Source organism: Erinaceus europaeus, chromosome 9 (genome assembly GCF_950295315.1).
Source record: "Erinaceus europaeus chromosome 9, mEriEur2.1, whole genome shotgun sequence".
NCBI classification, from domain to species: Eukaryota; Metazoa; Chordata; class Mammalia; order Eulipotyphla; family Erinaceidae; genus Erinaceus; species Erinaceus europaeus.
In genome coordinates, this window is record NC_080170.1 from 18,758,008 (window position 1) to 18,779,328 (window position 21,321).

The following is a 21,321-nucleotide window of genomic DNA, read 5'->3' on the forward strand; positions in this document are numbered from 1 at the left end:
CTTTAGGCTATGGGAGCCTGAGAGCTTTTGAACTATAAGTAGGCTTCTTAGCTTAATCACTGACTCCTGGCCAAGATATAAAGAAAGGCTTCACAGAAATAATCCAGTGGTTATGCAAACAGACTTTCACAGCCCTCCTGCTAGACCACTGAGGTATAAATCTTCTCCTGAGATTCCTGGTTAGTTCTCTGTCCCCTGGTGTCAGCACAGGGCCTCCCTGCCGCTGCTCCAGATTGTAAGGGCAGTGGAAATGGAGACTCACAGTTGCGTTTGGTGAGTCTCAGGGGAGTCCTCTCCTCCCCTCAGCTGTCCCCTTGTTGGTAAAACAGACTGGAGGTGGCGTCTCAACTGGTAAACTCCTGGACTGTTACCAGCCACTTAATCTCACCCTAGGCTCCTCTCTGTCCTTGAGCCACATGTGTTTGCACTCACCGGTGATTTGGTGGGTTCCTGAAGTCGTTCTAGTCCTGTCTTGTTTCAGTCCTAGGTGTTCTTCTTTGGTTTTCCTGAAGAATGTTTTCTAATTGTGGTCCTGGAGGTGGCACAGTGGCTAAGGCACTAGATTCTCAAGCATGAGGTCCTAAGTTTGATCCCCAGGAGCACATGTACCAGAGTGAGGGCTGGTTCTTTCTCTTTTCCTATCTTTCTCATGAATAAATAAATGCATTCTAAAAAAAGTTTCTAAAAAAATAGTGTTTTATGATTTTCAAATAACTTCATTGATAGTAATTTGTATCATCCCAACACAATTTAACAACCAAAAACTGAATTAAGTGCCATCAACAGAGAGTGTTAAGATTTTATTCAGTTTTATGTCATGTGCTCTAGTTTTATATATGTCTATATGTAGTTTTATGACATTTTCTTACATATTTAAATTTGTATAATAACCTCAGTTAAAAATATAGAGGTTAGGTTTGCACACAATTCTCTTAGCTGCTCCTTCTCATAAGAACTCCCTACTAGACCACACAGTGTGCTACCATGTCTCACCCAGGGCACCATGGAGAGTTAGCTGGACCAGTGTTTAATAGATAAATACTTCCCCATTATCTCTAATTTTTCTATTTAGTGATTCATATTTATAGACTGTGTGGTTTGCAACACTTGACAAATGATGTGTTCCTAATAGAGGATTGACTAACTAACAGGAGCTGTGTGCCTCTTTTCACAGTATAGTCACTTGAAATCCATTCAAATTGTTCTGTGTATAATTCCATTCTGGAAGCTGATGTGTGGACTCTAGTTGGATACATCAAGTTTGTTAACTGCTCATACACTGAGAGGGTCCTGACTCTGGTCCTGACCAAGCAACTTTCTCCTCAGGACTCCTGGTCCCAGTGCTCCAGGAAGAGTGTGGAGGGAGTGAGCAGCCGCCAGGTCTGTGAGCACCTGACTCTGCACACTGAGAGGAGCCCTGAGCTGAGATGCATCCCTGGTATGTGGGCATCAGCACCCTCCTGTTCTCAGCCCTGCTTCCCTGGCCAGGTGCAGGTGAGTGAGAAGGGCTGTCACTGTTTGCTCACACTGGGGCCTGGGTGTGGTGGTGGTGATGGGGTGGCACCTCTGTTATATGGGATAGTCCCATGGCTTTGACTCTTTTTCTGAAGATTTTAGACTGCTTCTTCAGCCTGTGATTTTCTTTCTTTCTTTCTTTCTTTTTTTTTTTTTTTTTTTTTAGTTTTTACTTATCAAACAGAAACACTGACAAGACCACAGGATAAGAAGGGTACAATTCCACACAATTCCTACCACCAGAACTCCATATCCCAGCCTTCCCCCTGATAGCTTTCCTATTCTTTAACCCTCTGGGAGCATGGACCCAGGGTCATTATGAGTTGCAGAAGGTGGAAGGTCTGGCTTCTGTAATTGCTTCTCCTCTTAACATTGGTGTTTACAGGTCTATCCATACCCCCAGTCTGTCTCTATTTCCCTAGTGGGGTGAGGGTCTGGGAAAGCAGGGCTCCAGGACACATTGGTGGGGTCATCTGCCCAGGCAAGTCAGGTTAGCATCATGATAGCATCTGGAACCTAGTAGCTGAAAAAAGACTTAAGATATAATGCAGAATAAATTGTTGACTCATCATCAACCTTAAGGCTGGAATATTGCACATGAAGATTTGGGGTCTCCATTTTGAAAAAAGCAGGTCTATTTTACTTATATTCAAGGGGCGCATGACCCTACTAGTTTTTGCCTGAGCCTGACATTTTATATGCAGATGGACCCAAGTTATTGTCTGGAAAGATGATGTCTTGGCTGGAAAAAGGAACAGAAAACTGGATCAGGAAAGAGAGTAGCTCCCAAATATGGGAAAAATGTATAAATATTGTTGACTGTAATGCCATCAAAATGTGAAACTTTCTAGCTTATGAAATAGGAATCACAGAGTTTTACTTCTTGTCTATGCTTTGTGATGTCCAAAGTATCTTCATAGCATTTAGTCGACTTGATATATGCCTCCCAGTAGTCATGTACTGAGTAATTGGCTTACTGTGTGCTGGGCAAAGCTATCAAAGGATCAATAAATGAAGACACAACGTTCACCTTTGGTATAACAGAAAAACAAACCAGCAAGCAAGTAAAAGGAAATGTTGTAAGATAAGAATAATACACACTGGGGTAGTTTAGGGAATTCCTGCACCAAGATAATGTAGTTCTGTCAAGCTAAGATGGATGCCTTAGGCAGCCTGTGCTTTTCTTTTAGCATTTCAGAGTCTTTTTGTTATTTAAAATTTTCTGCTTTGATGGGTAAATTTAAAAGAATACAATAAATGCAATTCTTTGTAATCTCTAAATATCCTGAAAGTAAAGCCATAACTTACTTTGTTTTTAGTCTGCTGAGTGTCCCATGTCCCTTCCTACAGCTGCACTAGGAAAGGCCAGTGTGTGTGCTGCCCACTGCTCTCAGTACCTGGACCCAGAAGCCCTGGGCCCCTGTCACCCAGAGAGTCTCAGTGCCATCACTGCTGAGCTATGAGTTGTGTCCTGTGTCCCTGTCTTGTCTTTCCCTTCCTCCCCCTGGAGTTGGACTTGACCATCAGCTTCTCAGCTGCATGTTTTCATTGCATCTCCTTCACTGCAGTCTCCCCTCAGCCCCATTTTTAATAACATCTTTCCACCATGTCTTCCACATCTCTGGTTCAGTTTATTCCTGGAGCTGAACTTCTACTGCCTTTCCATCAGCCTGAGGCAGATTCACTGCCCTCTGTGTATTTCTCAGCACTTCTCTAGGGTTTCTCTCAAGCATGTTTTCCTTTAAACAACTCAAAGGGATAGTAAAAACTTTAGCTGTAATTATAAATACTTACTTATTACTTATTATTACTATTGTCATTATTATTATTATTTGCCTCCAGTATTATTCCTGGGCCTCAGAGCCAACACTAAGAAATCACTGCTCTTACAGGTCATTTTTCCCTTTTTTTAATCTATTTTATTTAATAAGAAAAAACAAAATTAAGAAGTGAGTGGAAGGTAGAGAGAAGAGAAGAAAGACAGACACCTACAGACCTATTTCACTGCTTCTGAACCATCCCCCTCTGCAGGTGGAGAGTGGGGACTCAAACCAGGGTTTTGTGTATAATAATATGTGTACTTCTGCCAACCCCTGTTCAGGCACCAGATGCTGGGCTAGCTTCATGGGCCACAGAGAGATGACCAGGGACTCATGGCTGAGCTGGGATACAGTTCAATTATTATTGATCAGCGGGGATGCAGTGCAATCAATCAATCTCTCTTCATTATTATCCTGACCTATATATCTCCTGAGATGGAAGTGTCAGGAATAGGAAATACGTAGGATAGGGGGTGGAGTGGAAAAAGAGTAAGAACCAGTGGGGATTAAACAGTGGAAAACAGGTTGTGACTAGGAGAGGAGGCAGAGTGAAAAGAGAGTGTGAACCAGTGGGATTAAACCAACGCCCTGTAGGCAGGTGGGTCTCAGGTAAAGCAGTGGTTATGTAAATAGACCACAGTGTTAAGCAATGCAAGCGAACCTAACATGATGATCAAAACAGTAGGGGTCTTAGAAGCACAATTAGAAGCAGACCAACATACTTCACAGGGTATGCCACTGCCCAGTCCCCTCATTTATTATTTTCAATTACACTCTAGTGAATGTATTGACCCCAAATACACTGGAGGCTATAGCCCTCCAAAGGCTGATTTCTCTGTATCCATATAATCATCTCATTGAGGGATAACATCAACTCACCCCCAGAAGCCCTCATGTGAAATATCTTAGTGTTTTTGCCAAAACACATACTCCTAAAGGGAGTTCAACCCCAGGACATCAAGCACGGGGTGGTGACAGCTAGCTCCTGAGATAGTCTTGATTCAATATACACATCTTATGTAACCAAAATGGTAATAGCTCAAGGTATTATTTTAACTTTGGAAATAATCTCTTGTGGTTTATTGGTTAAAATTCTGCTTGTAAGTCCATTTGGGAGATTTTTCTTCTTTCTCACTTTTCCTTCCATGTTGACAAATGAATTTAACAGGTGATATTTAGTTCCATGACAAATAAAATCAATGTCACTGAAACTTACAGCACTGCTTCTGTGTTTTCATTTTGCTGTTTATGCAAATATCTAATCAGTTTGTTTTGCAATGATAAGAAGAAGAAGGAGGAGGAGGAGGAGGAGGAGGAGGATAAAAAAAAGATAAAGCATGAGCTAATATCTCCCTCAAAATTGCAAAGTGGTCTCCAGGAGCTGTGGAATAATGCAGGGACACAGCCCCAGTGAAGCCCTGGCAACAAAAAATAACAGTAGTAATAATAAATAAGTTTGATTAATGGTATCCTAAAGAATAATTTGGTGGTTATAAATAAGTACTAAACTAACTAATCATTAAAGTCTTTTCTGGTAACTCATTTAATCACTCTGGGCTGGAAAAAGTGAGAAAGGAAGGTCTAGAACCACAACAAAGAACCAGGCAGAGTTCTCATGGTTAAGACACTGACATTCAAGTGATGGGCTAGTTCAGTTATTTGAGAATGCCAGTTAATATCTTACTTTCTAGGTAAATACATAATTTTACCATCAATGATGGAATACATATTTAAGGATGTAATTCTCTATTTGATGAGAGTGAATTGCAGGAGAGAGAGAGAGAGAGAGAGAGAGAGAGAAGAGCTCTGCTCAGCCTGTGCTGTGTCAGGCTCTTCCCCAAGGCTCCATGAACTCAGGTCCTGGGCTCCACAGCCAAACTCCCTCCCAAGGAAAAAAATTTAACTAATCAATCTGCAGTGTACTCTAGAAACGGCTGCCTTTTAAAATATCACATGGTTTATTGATTTGTAATTTAATACATATTCTTTGAAAGGATCCTCAGAATAGAGAATAGGTTCACCATTTTCTTCATTGCTTCCAGGTAAATTCCGAGTGCAAGGCCCAGGAGCACCTGTCATTGCCCCAGTCGGGAAAGAAGCTGTGCTGCCCTGTCACCTCAGCCCAGTGACAGATGCTGGTGGCATGGTGGTGACCTGGTCCCGAGTGGATCCTCCAGCTCTCGTGCATCATTATGCTGCTTCCCAGGATCATCTGAAGAATCAGAGTGCAGAGTACCAAGGGAGGACAGAGTTCCTAAAGGAGAACATCACCACAGGGCAGGTGGCCCTGAGGATCCGTCCCATCCTCCCTCCAGATAATGGAGAGTACAGGTGTAACTTTGCAAGCTCCACATTTGAAGATAAAGCACAATTTACAGTATTGGTCACAGGTGCGTCTCTGAAATGAAAACTCTCAGATTTACTTTCTAGGATTTTTTATACTGTTTTGGCTCCAGTTAGCAATCTCAGTGTTGGAATAGAAACTGGATACTGGTGACTGGACAGTGAAAATATGTCCATCTGAGTCCAGGATGTTAAATAATGTTTATCCAAGCAGTCTACCCTGACTCTTCAGGCTGTAGGAGAAATCTGTCTCCCTCTTTATCAATATAAATGCTTAAAGAAAAGAGAGAACAGAGTTTGTAGTATATTCTGAACAGGAACAGAAGTCAGGATGGAATCATAGTAGTAGTGTCTGCAACCTGGTGGCTGAAAGACAGTAAGATATAAATCAGGGCAGATTGTCTAATAAAAAGGAACTCAAAGGTCGGAATAGAGCAGATGAAATAAGGGCTATTCATGTGGAAAGAACCTAGGAAGTCTACTTTTAATGGTCCAAGGGCCTCATGGCTTTAGTAATTGTTGCTTGAGCTTGATAGCTAACATGCAGGTGAACTAGAATTATTGTCTGTGAAGATGGTGTCAGAGTTGAGAATAGGACTAGAAAGCTGAATTAGGGCAGAGAGTAGCTGCCAAATGTGAGGAAATTATATAAATAATATTAACTATTTTTATTTGTTAATAGTAATTTAATATTGATTTACAAAATATAAAATTAAGAAACATTGAATATTTTTGTTTGTGACTAATATTAGGTTATAGATTGTAAGATGACACTGTATTGTTCCTCACCATACCCAACACCAAAAGTCTGTGTTACCAACTAATGTGGTCAGTGTTTTTTAACATGCACTTTTATAAATAAGAGAGTTAAATATTATAGAGATCATTTAGGAAGCACAGTTTGCAGCCAAAGTAAAGTGGCAATAAACCTTTTGAAGAACTCTTTTTTCAGGCGCTCTCTCTCTCTGTCTCTGTCTCTGTCTCTCCCCATCCCTCCTCCTTCACAGCCTCAGGCACAGCTCCTCAGATTCACATTGAGCCTGGAGGCATTAGCGGGGTGAAGCTGACCTGCACATCCAGGGGCTGGTATCCAGAGCCTGAGGTGCATTGGAGGGACCTTCAAGGACAGCAACGTTTGACAGCAGCCTCTGAGACCAAGACAGCAGCAAGAGATGGCCTGTTTCATGTGGAAACATCTGTCACTACAGATGCCAACTCATTAGATGTGTCCTGTGTCATAAGGAACCCAGTCCGCAGGGAGGAGAAGGAAGCACACGTTTCTATAGCAGGTCAGTGCCCTCCAGTGTCAGAATCCTGAGAGATCGCTGCTGTGCAAGGAGGGGGCAGCATCCAAGACCTGAGGGTGAAGGGCCTGAAGGATGCTCTACCCCATCCACTGTAGTTCTTATATGGGGAGTTTATGAAAGTCTATCTTTTGTTTGTTTTGTATTTCTTTGTGACAGAGGATGTGATTGTGTTTCTTTATTTCTTTATTCCAATGTTTTCATGGTTGCACAAGGTATCCAAGGATGGTTAACTACTTTGAGGAATCTGTTAAAGTTCTTTCCAGGGAGTCGGGCTGTAGCGCAGTGGGTTAAGCGCAGGTGGCGCAAAGCACAAGGACTGGCATAAGGATCCCGGTTCGAACCCTGGCTCCCCACCTGCAGGGGAGTCGCTTCACAGGCGGTGAAGCAGGTCTGCAGGTGTCTATCTTTCTCTCCTCCTCTGTCTTCCCCTCCCTCTCTCCATTTCTCTCTGTCCTATCCAACAACGACAACAATAATAATAACTACAACAATAAAACAACAAGGACAACAAAAGGGAATAAATAAATAAAATAAATATTAAAAAAAGTTCTTTCCAAATCTCTCTCATTCCTGCCTAAGTAAATCATCCATTTGACCATTTGGTACTGTTTCCCAGATATCAAATTAAATCACTGTGGTCAGTCAGTCTCACCTACCAGCTCTGTGCCCTGGTGCAACTACTGACTTTCCTCTGACCTAGGCTTTAAAGCCCATTTTGCTGACTGTCCTCAATCTCACAGAATCTCACTGAGTCTTAGACTGTCCTGCTTGTTGATGGCTTGTCAGGCTCACATACAGGTGTGTAGTGGGTAACTTCACAGAAAGTAAAATGACAAAGTACAGTCGAGGAATTTGTAATGGGAGGTAGGAGAGTTGGGCATAAAGAAATCTGTTGTGGCATTTGTAGTACTTTATTAGAAAAGAATTAGAGTTGAAAGTGTTCATATATCCAGCCTTGCCATTCCAGACTGAGAGAACACTGGTTTCTGATGCATTATTTCTACATTTTGGGTATGTTAAAATATTATCACTGTCAACATTCTTTAAGTTTCTTTCTATTTATTTATTTATATATTTATTTTAAAAGGAGATATTAACAAAACCATAGGAGGGGTACAACTCCACACAATACCCACCACCAGATCTCCGTATCCCATGCCCTCCCCTGATAGCTTTCCCATTTCCCATACATCCCTCTGGGAGTATGGACCCAGGGTCATTGTGGGGTGCAGAAGGTGGAAAGTCTGGCTTCTGTAATTGCTTCCTCACTGAGGATGGGTGTTGACTGGTCAATCCATACTCACAGCCTGTCTCTCTCTTTCCCTAGTAAGGTGGGTCTCTGGGGAAGTAGAACTCCAGGAGTAGATATGAACACCAGCCTCTTCAAGATTCCTGGATTTCTTTGAATTGCAGGGAGACAAAGTGAAGCTTAGAATCTCTGTCCTTTTACACAGTGTCTCATAGGAGAATATTCTAGGGGATTGTTCTTAGAAGCCTGGTTACTGATGTCAAGCTCTATCTCAAGGAAGACTATTTCTATTTTTCTTATATATATATAAGAAAAATATATATATAAATATATATATTTATTTATTTTTCCTTTTCATTTTCTAATTTTATTTATAAAAAGGAAACATTGACAAAAACCATAGGATAAGAGGGGTACAAATCCACACAATTCCCACCACCAGAACTCTGTATCCCATCCCCTCCCCTGATAGCTTTCCTATTCTTTATCCCTCTGGGAGTATGAACTCAGGGTCATTAAGGGGTACAGAAAGTGAAAGGTCTGGCTTCTGTAATTGCTTCCCCATTGAACATGAGCATTGACAGGCTGGTCCATAATCCCAGCCTGTCTCTCTCTTTCCCTAGTGGGGTGAGACTCTGGGGAATCGGGGCTCTAGGACATATTGGTGGGGTCGTCTACCCAAGGAAGTTAAGTTGACATCATTGTAGCATCTGGAACCTGGTGACAAGTAAGCTCAGATCTACAGGAATGCAGAGGTCACATAGGCTCATAACCTGAATATGGGCTCCAGGTCAGATCAAATCGATGGGGGTTACAGTCAACAATATTTATACACCTTTCCCCTATTAGGGAACTACTCTCTCCCCTGATGCAGCTTTCTAGCCCTTTTTCCAGCCATGTCATCATCTCCCTAGACAATAACTTAGTCCACCTGCATATCAGATGTCAGGATCAGGAAAAAAAAAAAGTATTGTCATGGGCCCTTAGAATATAACTAAAGTAGGCCTACTAGCTATCTATAAAATGGAGACCCCCAAATCTTCACCTGCAATATTCTAGCCTTAGGTTCATGACTAGTCAAAATTTTGTTTGGCTTTATATGTTAATTACTATTTTTCAGTTGCCTTATCCCTCAAGATCTGGTTCTGGATGGTGGTGTTTGCTGTGCTCCTGTGTCTCCTGGTTTCTGGCACAATCTTCTGTGTTCTCTTTGTACAAACTAAAAGAAAACTAGGTAAGTTTGGAGTTGATATCAGTCCTTGTCCACATGATAAAGGCTAATAGCTTTCACCATAAATGTTCTTCACAGCTCATCTGTGATGGGTGCACTGAATTCAGAATCCTTTGCTTCAGTCTACTGATTCGAATTCTAACTTGTAGAATTACCTTTCCCTCCATATCATCCCTCCTTAGTTGGGTTGCCTCTAGATTGGGATCTATATTAGGGAGCAGAGTCATTTCAGAACCCCTCTCACATCAGACAGAAGGGGGTCTCTGGGATCTGTGAGTCTGTCTCACAGCATTAATAGAACATCTCTTATGAGATGAGTAGCAGCTCAGTCAGAGCCTGAATCCCTAATAATGAATTTTTTTTCTTTTCATTTTTTCAGGTTCAGTCTCCAGAGACCATGGTGAGTTACATTAGATATGAGAATCTCACTTTTTATTTTTTACTTTATTTATACAATGGAATTATTGACAAAAACATAGGATAAAAGGTGTACAGTTCTACACAATTCCCATCACTAAAGCTCTGTATCCCATCCCCATGCACTTGAAGCTTTCCTATCCTTTAACTCTCTGGGAGCATGGACCCAGGATAATTATGGGGTGCAGAAGGTAGAAGGTCTGGCTTCCACAATTGATTTTGTGCCGAACACAGTTATTAGCAGGTCAATCCATACTCTCAGCCTGTCTCTCCAGTTACCTAGTGGGGCAAGGATGTGGAGAGGTGGGATTCTAGGACATATTGGTGAAGTCATCTGCCCAAGGAAGTCAGGTTGATGTCATGGTAGCATTTACAACTTGGTAGCTGAAAAAGCATTAAGATACAAAGCAGACCAAATTTTTTAATAATCAGGAACATAAAGGCAAGAATATAACAGGTGATATTTGGGGTCTCTATTTTGGAAAAAGCTAATAGGTCTGTTTTAGCTGTATACCAAGGGGCCCATGACTTTACTAATTTTTACTTGGGCCCAACAGCCAAAATGCAGGTGGGCCAAAGGCATTGTTTGGAGAGATTGTTTCAGAGTTGGAATTAGGACTAGAAAGTTGGTTCAGGGAAAAGAGTAGCTGCTAGATGTGGGAAAAGTATATAAATGTTGTTAACTATAAACCCTGTTGATTTGATCTGCAATATGTAACTATGTAAGTTCTACACCCTTATAGATCTGAGCTCCCCTTCTATTATCATAGCTAGGAACATTCTAGACAAAGTAAGAACTACAAAAGCTGGATAAGGGCAAGAGACTGGCATACTTTAATGATGGCTCTTTTGGTTACTACCATGACACCCCATCACCCAGGGGCCCTAGTTAGGGAATCCTGGGATTCCCACATGGACATTATAGGCCTAGAACTCTAAAAGGTCCCTTTCTCCATAGTCATTGTTCATCTCCATCAGGAACAATATAGTGGATCCCTTTCTGGGCCCCTATAGAACATAGTCCTCTGTGAAGCTCAACAATGGTAGGGACTGCCCCATTTGTGAAGGGAGGTGAGCCAACATACTCTAATACTCAAGGAAGATGGTCCTGAAATGAGTGCAGCCTAGAATCTCACTTTTCTTTTTAAAAATATTTTATTTATTTATTTTTATTATATAGAGACAGAGAGAAATTGAGGGGAAGAGGAGATAGAGATGGAGAGAGACAGAGAGACACCTGCAGTCCTGCTTCACCACTCATGAAGCTTTCCCCCTGCAGGTGGGGACCAGGGACTTGATCCCGAGTCCTTGCGCACTGTAGGGTGTGCGCTTAACCAAGTGTGCCACCACCTGGCCCCAGAATCTCACTTTTCTAATTTAGCATAATTTATATTCCAGTTATGCTTCACACCCATGAATCAAGTAGAAAAGACTGCAGAGACTTTGTGGGTTTAAAAGTTCTCATAGAACTATCCTTCTCTGCATGATAGAGACTAGGGTGAAAACTGAATAAGAGCTAGTAGCCTTCCCATTTCTTGTACATGTGTACAGTTCTAAAAATTCCCTGAGGAACATCTGTGTTCTGTCAGTGTCAGAGATTTGGGCAGTCACTCCATAGGATTCTGCTCAGTGAGGAAGTTAAAGACCCAAGTGATCTTTCTCCTCAAATATGAGCTTGATCAGAATCACCTGGAAAGCATGTTACTGCACAGATTGCTGGCCCAGTTGTTCACAGCTGGGCCTGTGCACTGGCATTTATAGAAGTTTTCAGATGTTGCTGAAGCTGAAAAACCAGGTCCCCAGGTTGAGGAAGGCTGTGTAGTGTGGTCTTCCTGGGGTTGTTGAGATAGCTCACCTGGGTATGCATCTGCTTTTCCATGTTCCCAGCCCAGGTTTGAACACCAGAGCAGCCATGGGGGTACTAAAGCCAGGGGGGAAGCTGGGCTTCTGTGCTGACTCTAGTATTGGACAAGAGGGAGAAATGCTCATGCTCTAGGATCTAGAGATTTCAATGAAAAAAAAAGTCAATAGAATGAAAGAAAATGGAGTGTATATTTGTGAAAGAATTTATTACTGAAACATGGCTTACTTTGTAGCATAGAAATGAAGTCGGTTTTATTTTAATTTGGCATCTGGTACTACACTGTTTACAATGTTTTGCTTATTATGTCCAATAGTGTTTAGTAGAACTATAGGGATTATCTTTCATATATATGTATATATGATGTAGCTATGGTTTATAAGATCATAAAATTTGGGATATACTTCCACATTTTACTAACCCTCACATTTCCATACCCTGTCCCTGCACGCCCCCAATAACCTCTATAGTTCTCACAAAGTCTTAGTCACAGTTTGATACTTTCTTTTAAAAAATACATTCATGTTATTCTTTTTTTAAAAAAAAAATATTGACTTTATTTATTTGATAGAGGCAGCCAGAAATCGAGAGGGGAGGGGGGAGATAGAGAGGGAAATAGACAGAGAGATACATGCAGCCCTGTTTCACCACTCATGAAGTTTCCCCCCTGCAGGTGGGGACCAGGGACTTGAACCTGGAATCCTTGTGCACTATAACATGTGTGCTCAACCAGGTACACCACTACCTGGTCCCTGTTTATGTTATTCTTTATATAGTATGTACACATATGATTGAAACTATCCAGCAGTTGATTTTCAGAAAAAATGCTGGTTATTTGATAATGGATTTGTTTTAATAATAAGAATCCTTGGAAACATACACACACACACACACACACACTCAAAGCAAACTGCAGAATACAGATCCTTTATTTTACATCTTCTTTAGTCTCCCCCCTCACATTTTTTTTGATACAGAGCCAGTAGGTAGGAGGTAGAACTATTGTTATGCAAAAGACTTTCTTGTCTGAGGCTGTAGGGTTTCAGGTGCAGGGGAGTCTTGGAGGAACCCTTTCTCTGATCTAGTTCCCTTGGCAAGACCAACCTGTTGGCCACTAGGAGCCAGTGCCAGCGGGAGTCAGACCAGAGGCAACAGGGATGAGTATGCTGAGCTCTTTCTCAAGGAAGCCATGGCATGGACTGAATCAGAGATCACTCAGGACACTGTTGTGGGAAACAGGCAGGGGTTTTTAAAGGGTGGTAGGAAGAAGCAACTTGTTTATAACTTATATAGTCAAGACAGCAGGGGACAGGGAAGTATTAAGGGGCCTTCCAGTAACCCTTGGGTGAGTGGTATAGCTAGCTTGGGAATGAGGAAGTGAAACTGCCAACTGGGGTCCTGAGTAGGCCAGTGCACAATTGTGCACCAACCCACTCATATCATTGACAGATGCTACACATCAATTTCCAGGGCATTAGTTGGTATTGATTTTATAATAGAGTCATCTCTCAAAATATAGTCCAGTGAAAGGCATCTGTCTTAACATTATCTTGCTAAAATGTGTTCTCTGCCAAGTGCCTCAATACCTAGCCCATATGAATATCTTCTATAGTTTAGTAAAAAAACATCTCTTGTTTCCAGAATGATTGTCTTGTATTCCTTTTGAGTTACATATCTTGACCACCTATTTATTTATTTAAAGTAAAATCATGTGTCGGGTCTCTGGCAGGGTGATCTCCAGGGGAAAGGTAACAGACCGGTTCTTTCTCACTTGCGACAGGGGATGACACAAAGTAAAAGACACCGGGGAGACCTGCAGCGTGCTCAGATCTCTTTTACTAGCAGGTGGACATGAATTAAATAGAAAACAAAACAAAGGCAATTATTAAAATATGTCAGAAATTACAGGTTTCTTAAAGGTCAGCTTGCCCTTATGGTAGGGAGCTGGTATGACAGGAATTGATGAAATACAAGACAGTTATTCTCCATGACACAAGCAACTTAATTATCCAAAGGTATTTGAGAGAAGCATAGGGGTTAAACCAGTAGGGTGAGACAGAGAGAAGATGGATATCAAAAGGCCATATAGTTTGGAATTTCTCTTGTCTGGGGTCTGAGGTGTATGATGTAGTGTGTGATAAGATGTGTTCTTCTGTGATCAGAAGGTAAGGTGACTTTGAGTAAGTGAATCTTCAAGTAGGCAGCCATGTGCCCTTCAGTTAATGGGGAGAAGTATTGGGGTTTCTGTGGGCTTGAGAGTCAGAAGGAAAGAATTAAGTCTGAGCTTCTCCCCTTTGCTCACCTCGGTTGAGAGAGAGACTATAACTAAGAGGGTATCTTCTCAGACCTCCATCCAAGGATGGGGATAGTTCTCCCTAAACTCTATCAAGCGTACACATAGTCCCAACAGTCATGGGCCCTTGGGAATACACCTAAAATAGACTTCCTAACTTCTTCCAACATGAAGTCCCGAATTTCATCTCCCATACTCTTCCTTTCGATTCCTGATTATTAAACAGTTCGTTCTGCTTTACATCTTAATGCTTTTCAGCCACCAATTTGCACAGGCTACCATGACGCCAACCTGACTTACCTGGGCAGATGACCTCACAAATATGTCCTGGAACATCTTCCCCGGAAACTACCCAACTAGGGAAAGATAGAAACAGGCTGGTGGTATGGATCAACCTGCCAAGGTCCATGTCCTGCAAGGAAGCAATTACAGAAGCTCGACCTTCCACCTATTGTAACCCATAAAGATTTAGGTCCATGCTCCCAGAGGGATAAAGAGTAGGGAAACAGCTAATATAGGGGGGTATGGAACTCTGATGGTGGGAATTGAATTGTATGAAATTACACCCCTTTAGTCCCACAGTCTTGACATTCATTATTAAATCACTAATAAAAATGTTGGGAATGAAAAAAATATATATCCTGGGTCTCTATGCCTGGGTCATGAATGCTCCTTACACATTTCCAGAGACTCCAAATTCTCTTTTCAATCCCCGTCCCCTGACTAAGGTCTCAGTGGCCATTCTCTCTAGTCTTAGTGCTCACTCCCTGACCAGAACAAGTTTCTATTGTTTTTTTAAAATCTTTATTTATTTGTTGGATAGAGAGAGACAGAAATTGAGAGGGAAGGGGGTGATAGGAAGGAAGAGAGACAGAGAGAGACATCTGCAGCCTTGCTTCACCACTTGCAAAGCTTTCCCCTTGCAGGTGTGGATCGGGGGCTTGAACCTGGGTCCTTGAGCAATGTAACATGTGCGCTCAACCAGGTGCGCCACCACCCGGCCCCATGGTTCTGTCGTTTTTAATTCACCTAGGGGAGAGCTAAAAAAAACTCTCAGAAGAATCTGAGGGGTTGACTTTTGCACTTGGGATGATGACACTCCAGTTAATAGAGTTTGATAGGAGTGTCTTAGACCATCCAGGTATATTCTGAAAGACAAATCCTACTTTGACCACGAGCAACTCCATCCCCCATGTTCACTTCCTTGGGTAATGCAACTCCATCCCCCATGTTCACTTCCTTGGGTAATGCAACTCCATCCCCCATGTTCACTTCTTTGGGTAATGCTTTTCAAATAAAAGCTTGAGTGAGTTGACCAAGACGTTCACTTTGAAAATCCATCTTAAAATGGATAATTATAGATTAATCTTTATTATTTTTCTTGATATTTACAGGTAACTTAACGAAAGAAATTGGTGAGTCATAACTCTTTCTATTTTTGAGACAAATGTCATTGAATAGTATGCTTAATCTATTAAAATAGAATAACAATTCACATAAAAAAAGATATTGAGGACCAGAGAGACAGGTCCCCAGGTAAATTTTCTGCATTGAAGAGGGACTCAGGTCTGAGCCCTGGCAGCACAGGGAGGCGGCTGTGGCAACTGAAGAAGCTTTTGTGCTGTGGGTTTTCCCCTCGGTCTGGCTCACTCTGTCAATTTTTTCTCCTTGTATCAGAATGAAAAATTGTCTAGAATGTGAATCCTCAGTTGAAAGTCCAGCTTTCATAATAAAAAATTGGGGGGGGGGGCAGCTTTCTTTTCTTATTGTTGTCAGGAACGCTATGCTAGCAGATTTCACTGTACTTGATTTTTCTTACTCATTCAATTTCAAGCATTTTCCCCCAGTTTTTTTTTTATTTGTTTTTCTTGTTGTTCTTGTTTTTTGCCTCCAGGGTTACTGCTGGAGCTTGGTGCCTGCACCATGAATCCACTGCTCCTAGAGGCTATTTTTTCCCCTTTTGTTGCCTTTATTGTATTTTATCATTTTTGTGGTTATTATTGTTGTTGTTGTTGATGTCATTTTTGTTGGATAGGAGAGAGAGAAATGGAGAGAGGAGGGGAAGACAGAGTGGGGAGAGAAAGATAGAAACCTGCAGACTGGCTTCACTGCATGTGAAGCAGCTCCCCTGCAGGTGGGGACCCAGGGGCTGTAACCTTGTGCTCTGTGCCATGTGACTTAACCTGCTGGGCTACCACCCGACTCCCCCCTTCCCCCCAGTTTTTTTTTTTTCCTCGAGTTTATGCATTGCCTTTGGAAATTCTGCAGAAATCTTACTAGGTCAGAAAGGATAAGTTGGTCTTGGCCCTACAACCAGGCACCCCATCCTTATACATTGTATGATGTTCTCTTGTGCACAAGGAGAATCCACTTAGTTAAGGGTGACAGGAAAGCAAGGTTTAAAGTCACTTTTCCCTCCTACATCGAAGAGAAAGATCATATTATTAAAGGGTCAATATAAAGCAGAGCATAGTAACACAAATGTCTACATAAATAAAAGAATGCCAACATTTCTGGGTTTTGTCTTCTACTGTTACTGTCAATTTCCTCTCCTGTCCTGTCTTGGGATCATCTTCCTGAATTTTGTAGGGTCATTTCTCTAAAACTCCTCCAAGCTTGTAAACATACCTTTGGTCCTAAAGGAAGAGGAACTGTACAATCAAGCAGCTAAATGCCCAATAAGTGACATCAGAACATCAGGAAAGGCTTCTGGTGCTGTTGTTTTAAATCGGGGGACATCATCTGCTCCGCCACCACATGCTCCATTAATGTATTACTTATAGCACCATCAATTTTTTCATTTATTACCATCATTCAGAATGGAAACAGAAAATCTGTAAAATATACTTTTAGGACTTTGTTCACCTCTGCATCTGCAGATATCACCAAAGAAGGAAGGATTCTTCTAAAAAACCAGGAACTTTCATACTTTTGAATCCTTACCTATGCTTTCTAGGGTTACACATTGGCTTTCTATATTGTTAAATACAATCTGTTTATGAAAGATTTCAGGGGAAGCCTCTCTCTTTCTTTGCCCAAAATATGTTCTTGGGTTTTGCAAATTTAAGTGATTATCATAGGCTACTCCTAATTCCTTAAACACCTTTTGTAAGTAAAAACTTACTGGCTCTGATCCTGACCCTTGGGAAATACACACTGTAATTAACCTGAATATATTTTCATTCTACTTTTTGTTTTCTCAACTTCTCTGTTATTGCTTAGGAGGAATGTAGATTGACAGAGTTGGTGTCAGGAGGGTCCATTCCATGTATGCTCAGTCAAGTAGTCAGTCAGTCTCAGCCTTTACCTGACCCACATTATTTCTGGAACATCCTATAGAGATCTCTAGATACCATCACAACCTGCTGGAGCAGGCTCTGGCCTTGAGATGATGACTCTCCCCCACTGGAGATTATCTGGAGGCTGTGAGAAACCATCAACTGAATCAATGAGATTGAATTCTTGATCTCTTTTTTCAGTGACAGCCCTCATTGTTATCTATTGGGTTCACATGTTGGAATGATAGCTTCAAAGATTTGATTCAAAACTCACCATTATAAATTCTCATAAGCCATCATAATAGAATTTTGCATTCATTGGCTTTTTTTTTTTTTTTTACAGAGCAATTGAGTGAAGACTGCGGTGAGTATCTTTTTTTTTTTTTTTTTTACTGTAGACCCACAAGTTCAAAAGTAAAATGCACTTGCTATCCTAACTATTCACTTTGCTGTGGAAGGCTAATCTTAGTTTTGCATTTAAGTATTTAAAAAACAGGTGAAATATTATAGCTTCTCATATATTGAATTATAAATTGTCTGGGAACTTTTGTCTTAATAGTATCACTGGTATGTTGAAAAATTCTCTTATGTAATTAGTGACAATTTATATACAGACTTAAGAGTTTATAAAAAATTAAAAATAATAAAAATAAAGTTGAAAAGAAGACACAGCGCTACCTGCTGGCTGATAAGCCGATACCACACTATGAAAGCTGAAAAACAGTAAGACCAATTGTTAGAGTTTGACTTCAGAAAATTTCTAATGATGGCAATTCAAGACTCCAGCCATAACTCACAGACACAAATTCACATATTAAATTCCATTTCACCAAAAAACTACAAAATTCACAAAGAAAACTTCAAATGGAAATTCATGAAGTTAAGGAGGCTTGAGAGAGATTTAGAGCTAGTACTAGAGGCTTGTGAGTAGAATAATACAGCTCTTGGACTGAGTAACTGGGCTAGGAGGTAAAACCACCACATTCTCTGAGTCTGAAGTTGTTAAATAGGAAGGATTGCTGAAAAAATGGAGCAATTCTATGTGAAATAGCAGACTCTTATCAGAAAAAAAATAACAAAAGAATAACTGGAATTCTAGAGATCAAGAGAAGGAGAGGGATCAGACTTGATATTTGAATAAGTCATAGAGGAAAACTTTTACACACCTGGGAAATGCTGAAAATATAAGCATTAAGGAAGCCAAATGAACATAACTCAGAATGTCCCACACCACACATGACTGTAAAACTTTCCTAAAACAAACAAACAAAAAAACAGAACTACTGTAGACTACTAGGGAGGGAAATGTTTTGATTTTATTTAATATTTTATTTATTAGGAAGGTAGGAGGAGAGAGAAAGAACCAGACATCACCCTGGTACATGTGCTATCAGGGATTGAACTCAGAACCTCATGCTTGACAGTCCAGTGCCTCATCCACTGTGCCACTTCCCAGACCACTGATTTTAAAGGCTATTTAGAATATTTGGATATCCCTACATATTTTCTAAATATCTCTTAGATATGGAAATCAGCACACATCCTTAGACCTTATATCATTTGAAACAGTGCTCTGTTATTAGGTGATAATCAATATTAATGGTACTTTATATGATGAGGTGCTAACCAAATGTGGCCACTCCTACCATTGGCCTTCTTCATGCATTTGGGGACCTCATAAATGTTCAGAGCTCCTCTGAACATCTTCTGTGGGTCAAATTCTTATTCTTCATTTTACAGCGAGAGAGGTAAGGGGGGTGCGGAGGTGAGACAGACAGTAAGAGAAAAGGCACCCAGCACCTCTCCTCCATTCATTGACCCCCCCCCCCAAGTCCCATGCTTTGCTCCCAGTCATCTTACACACAAGGGCACAGGCTCAGCTGATGATTCATGACTGGACCCCGACATAGGCTGGCTCAAGAGATTTGAATATTTCTACAGGACCAGCACTTTAACATCATTAGCATAGACTTCCCCCTGACCCAGACAGTAAAGGCACTTTAGTAAGTTTCTATCTCTTTGGTTTTGATTATTATCATTAGTTTTTTTGCCTCCAGGGTTATTGCTGAGGCTCAGTGCCTGCACCATGAAGGCCTTATTTTCCCCTTTTGTTGCCCTTGTTGTTGTGGTTATTGTTGTTTGTGGTGTCGTTCGTTATTGGACAGAACAGAAATGGAGAGAGGAGAGGAAGACAGAGAGGGGGCGAGAAAGATAGACACCTACAGACCTGCTTCACAGCCTGTGAAGCAACTCCCCTGCAGGTGGGGAGCAGGGAGCTTGAACCCAGATCCTTAAGCCAGTCCTTGCGCTTTGCGCCACCTGCACTTAACCCGTTGTGCTACCACGTGACTCCCTTGATTATTATTCTTATTGCTCAACAGGGTTATTAAGAAGAGTTCTTCGACTGGGAAATGTTATGCATGTACGAACTATCGTATTTACTGTTGAATGTAAAACAGTAATTCCCCAATAAGGGAATTAAAAATAATAAAATAAAATTTAAAAAGCTAAAAAAAAAAGAAGTGTTTTTTGTAGCCGGGTGGTAGAGCATATGGTTGAACACACATGTTACATTGTGCAAAGAGCAAGGTTCAAGACCATGCCCTCCCCCATCCCCACCCTCAAGAGGAACATTTTGTGAGTGGTGATGCAGTGCTGCAGGTGTCTCTCTGTCTCTCTTCCTCACTATCATATCAATGCCCTGGGTCTTTATGTCTGGGGTAATGAATGCTCCTTAGATGTTTCCAGAGACTCCAAATTCTCTTTTCAATCCCCACCCCTGACTAAGGTCTCAGTGACCATTCTCTATCTCAGTGCTCAGTCCCTGTACAGAACAAGTATGCATCATTGCTTTTAATTCATCTTGAGGTGAACTCCAAACAACTCTTGGAAAAATCTGAGGGCCTGACTTTGCACTTGGGATGAAGACACTCCAGTTAATAGAGTTTGATAGGAGTGTCTCAACCATCTAGATATATTCCTACTTTGCCTACTAGCAACTCCATCCCCCATGTTCACTTCCTTGAATAAATTTGATCAGGTAAAAGCTTGAATAAGTTAACCAAGATACCTAATTTGAAAATCCCCATCTTAAAATTGATAATTATAGATTCATCTTTATTATTTTTCTTGATATTTACAGGTCATTTAAAGGAAGAAAATGGTGAGTCACACCTCTTTCTATTTTATAAGCACAATGTCATTGAATACTATGCTTCATGTATCAAAATATAATAACAACTGACATAAAAAAGATGTTCAGGGACAGAGAGCCAGCTCTCCAGGTAGGTCTCCTGCACTCCTGAGGGACTCAGGTCAGAGCCCTGGCAACTGAGGAAGATTCTGTGCTCTGGTTCCTGCATCCCCACCTGTCCACCTGTCTTCTCTCTCTATTTCTCTCTCTCTCTCTCTCTCCCTCTCTCTCTCTCTCTCTCTCTCTCTCTCCTCTCTTACTCACACTCTCTCCTTGTATCTTTGGCAGCACAGAGAGGTGCTAATACAAATGAGAAAGCTTCTGTGCTCTGGGTTTCCCCCTCAGTGTAGCTCACTCTTTCTCTCTCTGTCCTTCTATCTGAATGAAAAAAAAATTGACCGGAATGTGAATTCTCACAGATGAAAGTCCAACTTTCATACTGAAAAAATGGAAGGACAGTTTTTCTTTTCTTATTGTTGCCAGGGGCATTATGCTCACAGAGATTTCACTGTACTTGGCTGACTTTTCTTGCCCATTCAATTTCATGCATTTTCATTTTTTTTATTTTCCTTGAAATTGTACATTATCCTTGGAAAGTCTGCATAATATCACTGGTTCAGAGGGGATAGGTTGGCCTCCACAACCGGGCACCCCATCCTTATACATTGCATGATATTCTATTGTGCACAGAGAATCCATTTGGTTAAGGGTGATTGGAAAATAAGGTTTAAAGTCACTCCTTTCCTTCCTAAGTTCAAGAAAAAAATTAAAAGTACCAAGTGGTCAATATAATGCAGAGCATAATAACACAAAT

General features: G+C 41.1%; 1 protein-coding gene across 2 annotated transcripts in view; it reads left to right on the forward strand.

Annotated features, from left to right (window-relative positions):
- The first annotated feature begins 1,328 nt into the window (after nucleotides 1-1,328).
- Nucleotides 1,329-21,321, forward strand: part of LOC103123444 (butyrophilin subfamily 2 member A2-like) — a 30,913-nt gene continuing 10,920 nt past the window's right edge. The window contains exons 1-8 of one of the 2 annotated variants that reach the window (XM_060197447.1): nucleotides 1,329-1,494; nucleotides 5,378-5,725; nucleotides 6,686-6,967; nucleotides 9,355-9,468; nucleotides 9,845-9,865; nucleotides 15,431-15,451; nucleotides 17,658-17,678; nucleotides 20,457-20,477. In XM_060197447.1, the coding sequence (XP_060053430.1) occupies nucleotides 1,428-1,494; nucleotides 5,378-5,725; nucleotides 6,686-6,967; nucleotides 9,355-9,468; nucleotides 9,845-9,865; nucleotides 15,431-15,451; nucleotides 17,658-17,678; nucleotides 20,457-20,477 (895 nt within the window). In that variant the 5' untranslated portion in view covers nucleotides 1,329-1,427. Of the gene's footprint in view, nucleotides 1,495-5,377; nucleotides 5,726-6,685; nucleotides 6,968-9,354; nucleotides 9,490-9,844; nucleotides 9,866-15,430; nucleotides 15,452-17,657; nucleotides 17,679-20,456; nucleotides 20,478-21,321 lie in introns of both variants that reach the window. The other variant, XM_060197446.1, reaches the window with a different exon arrangement.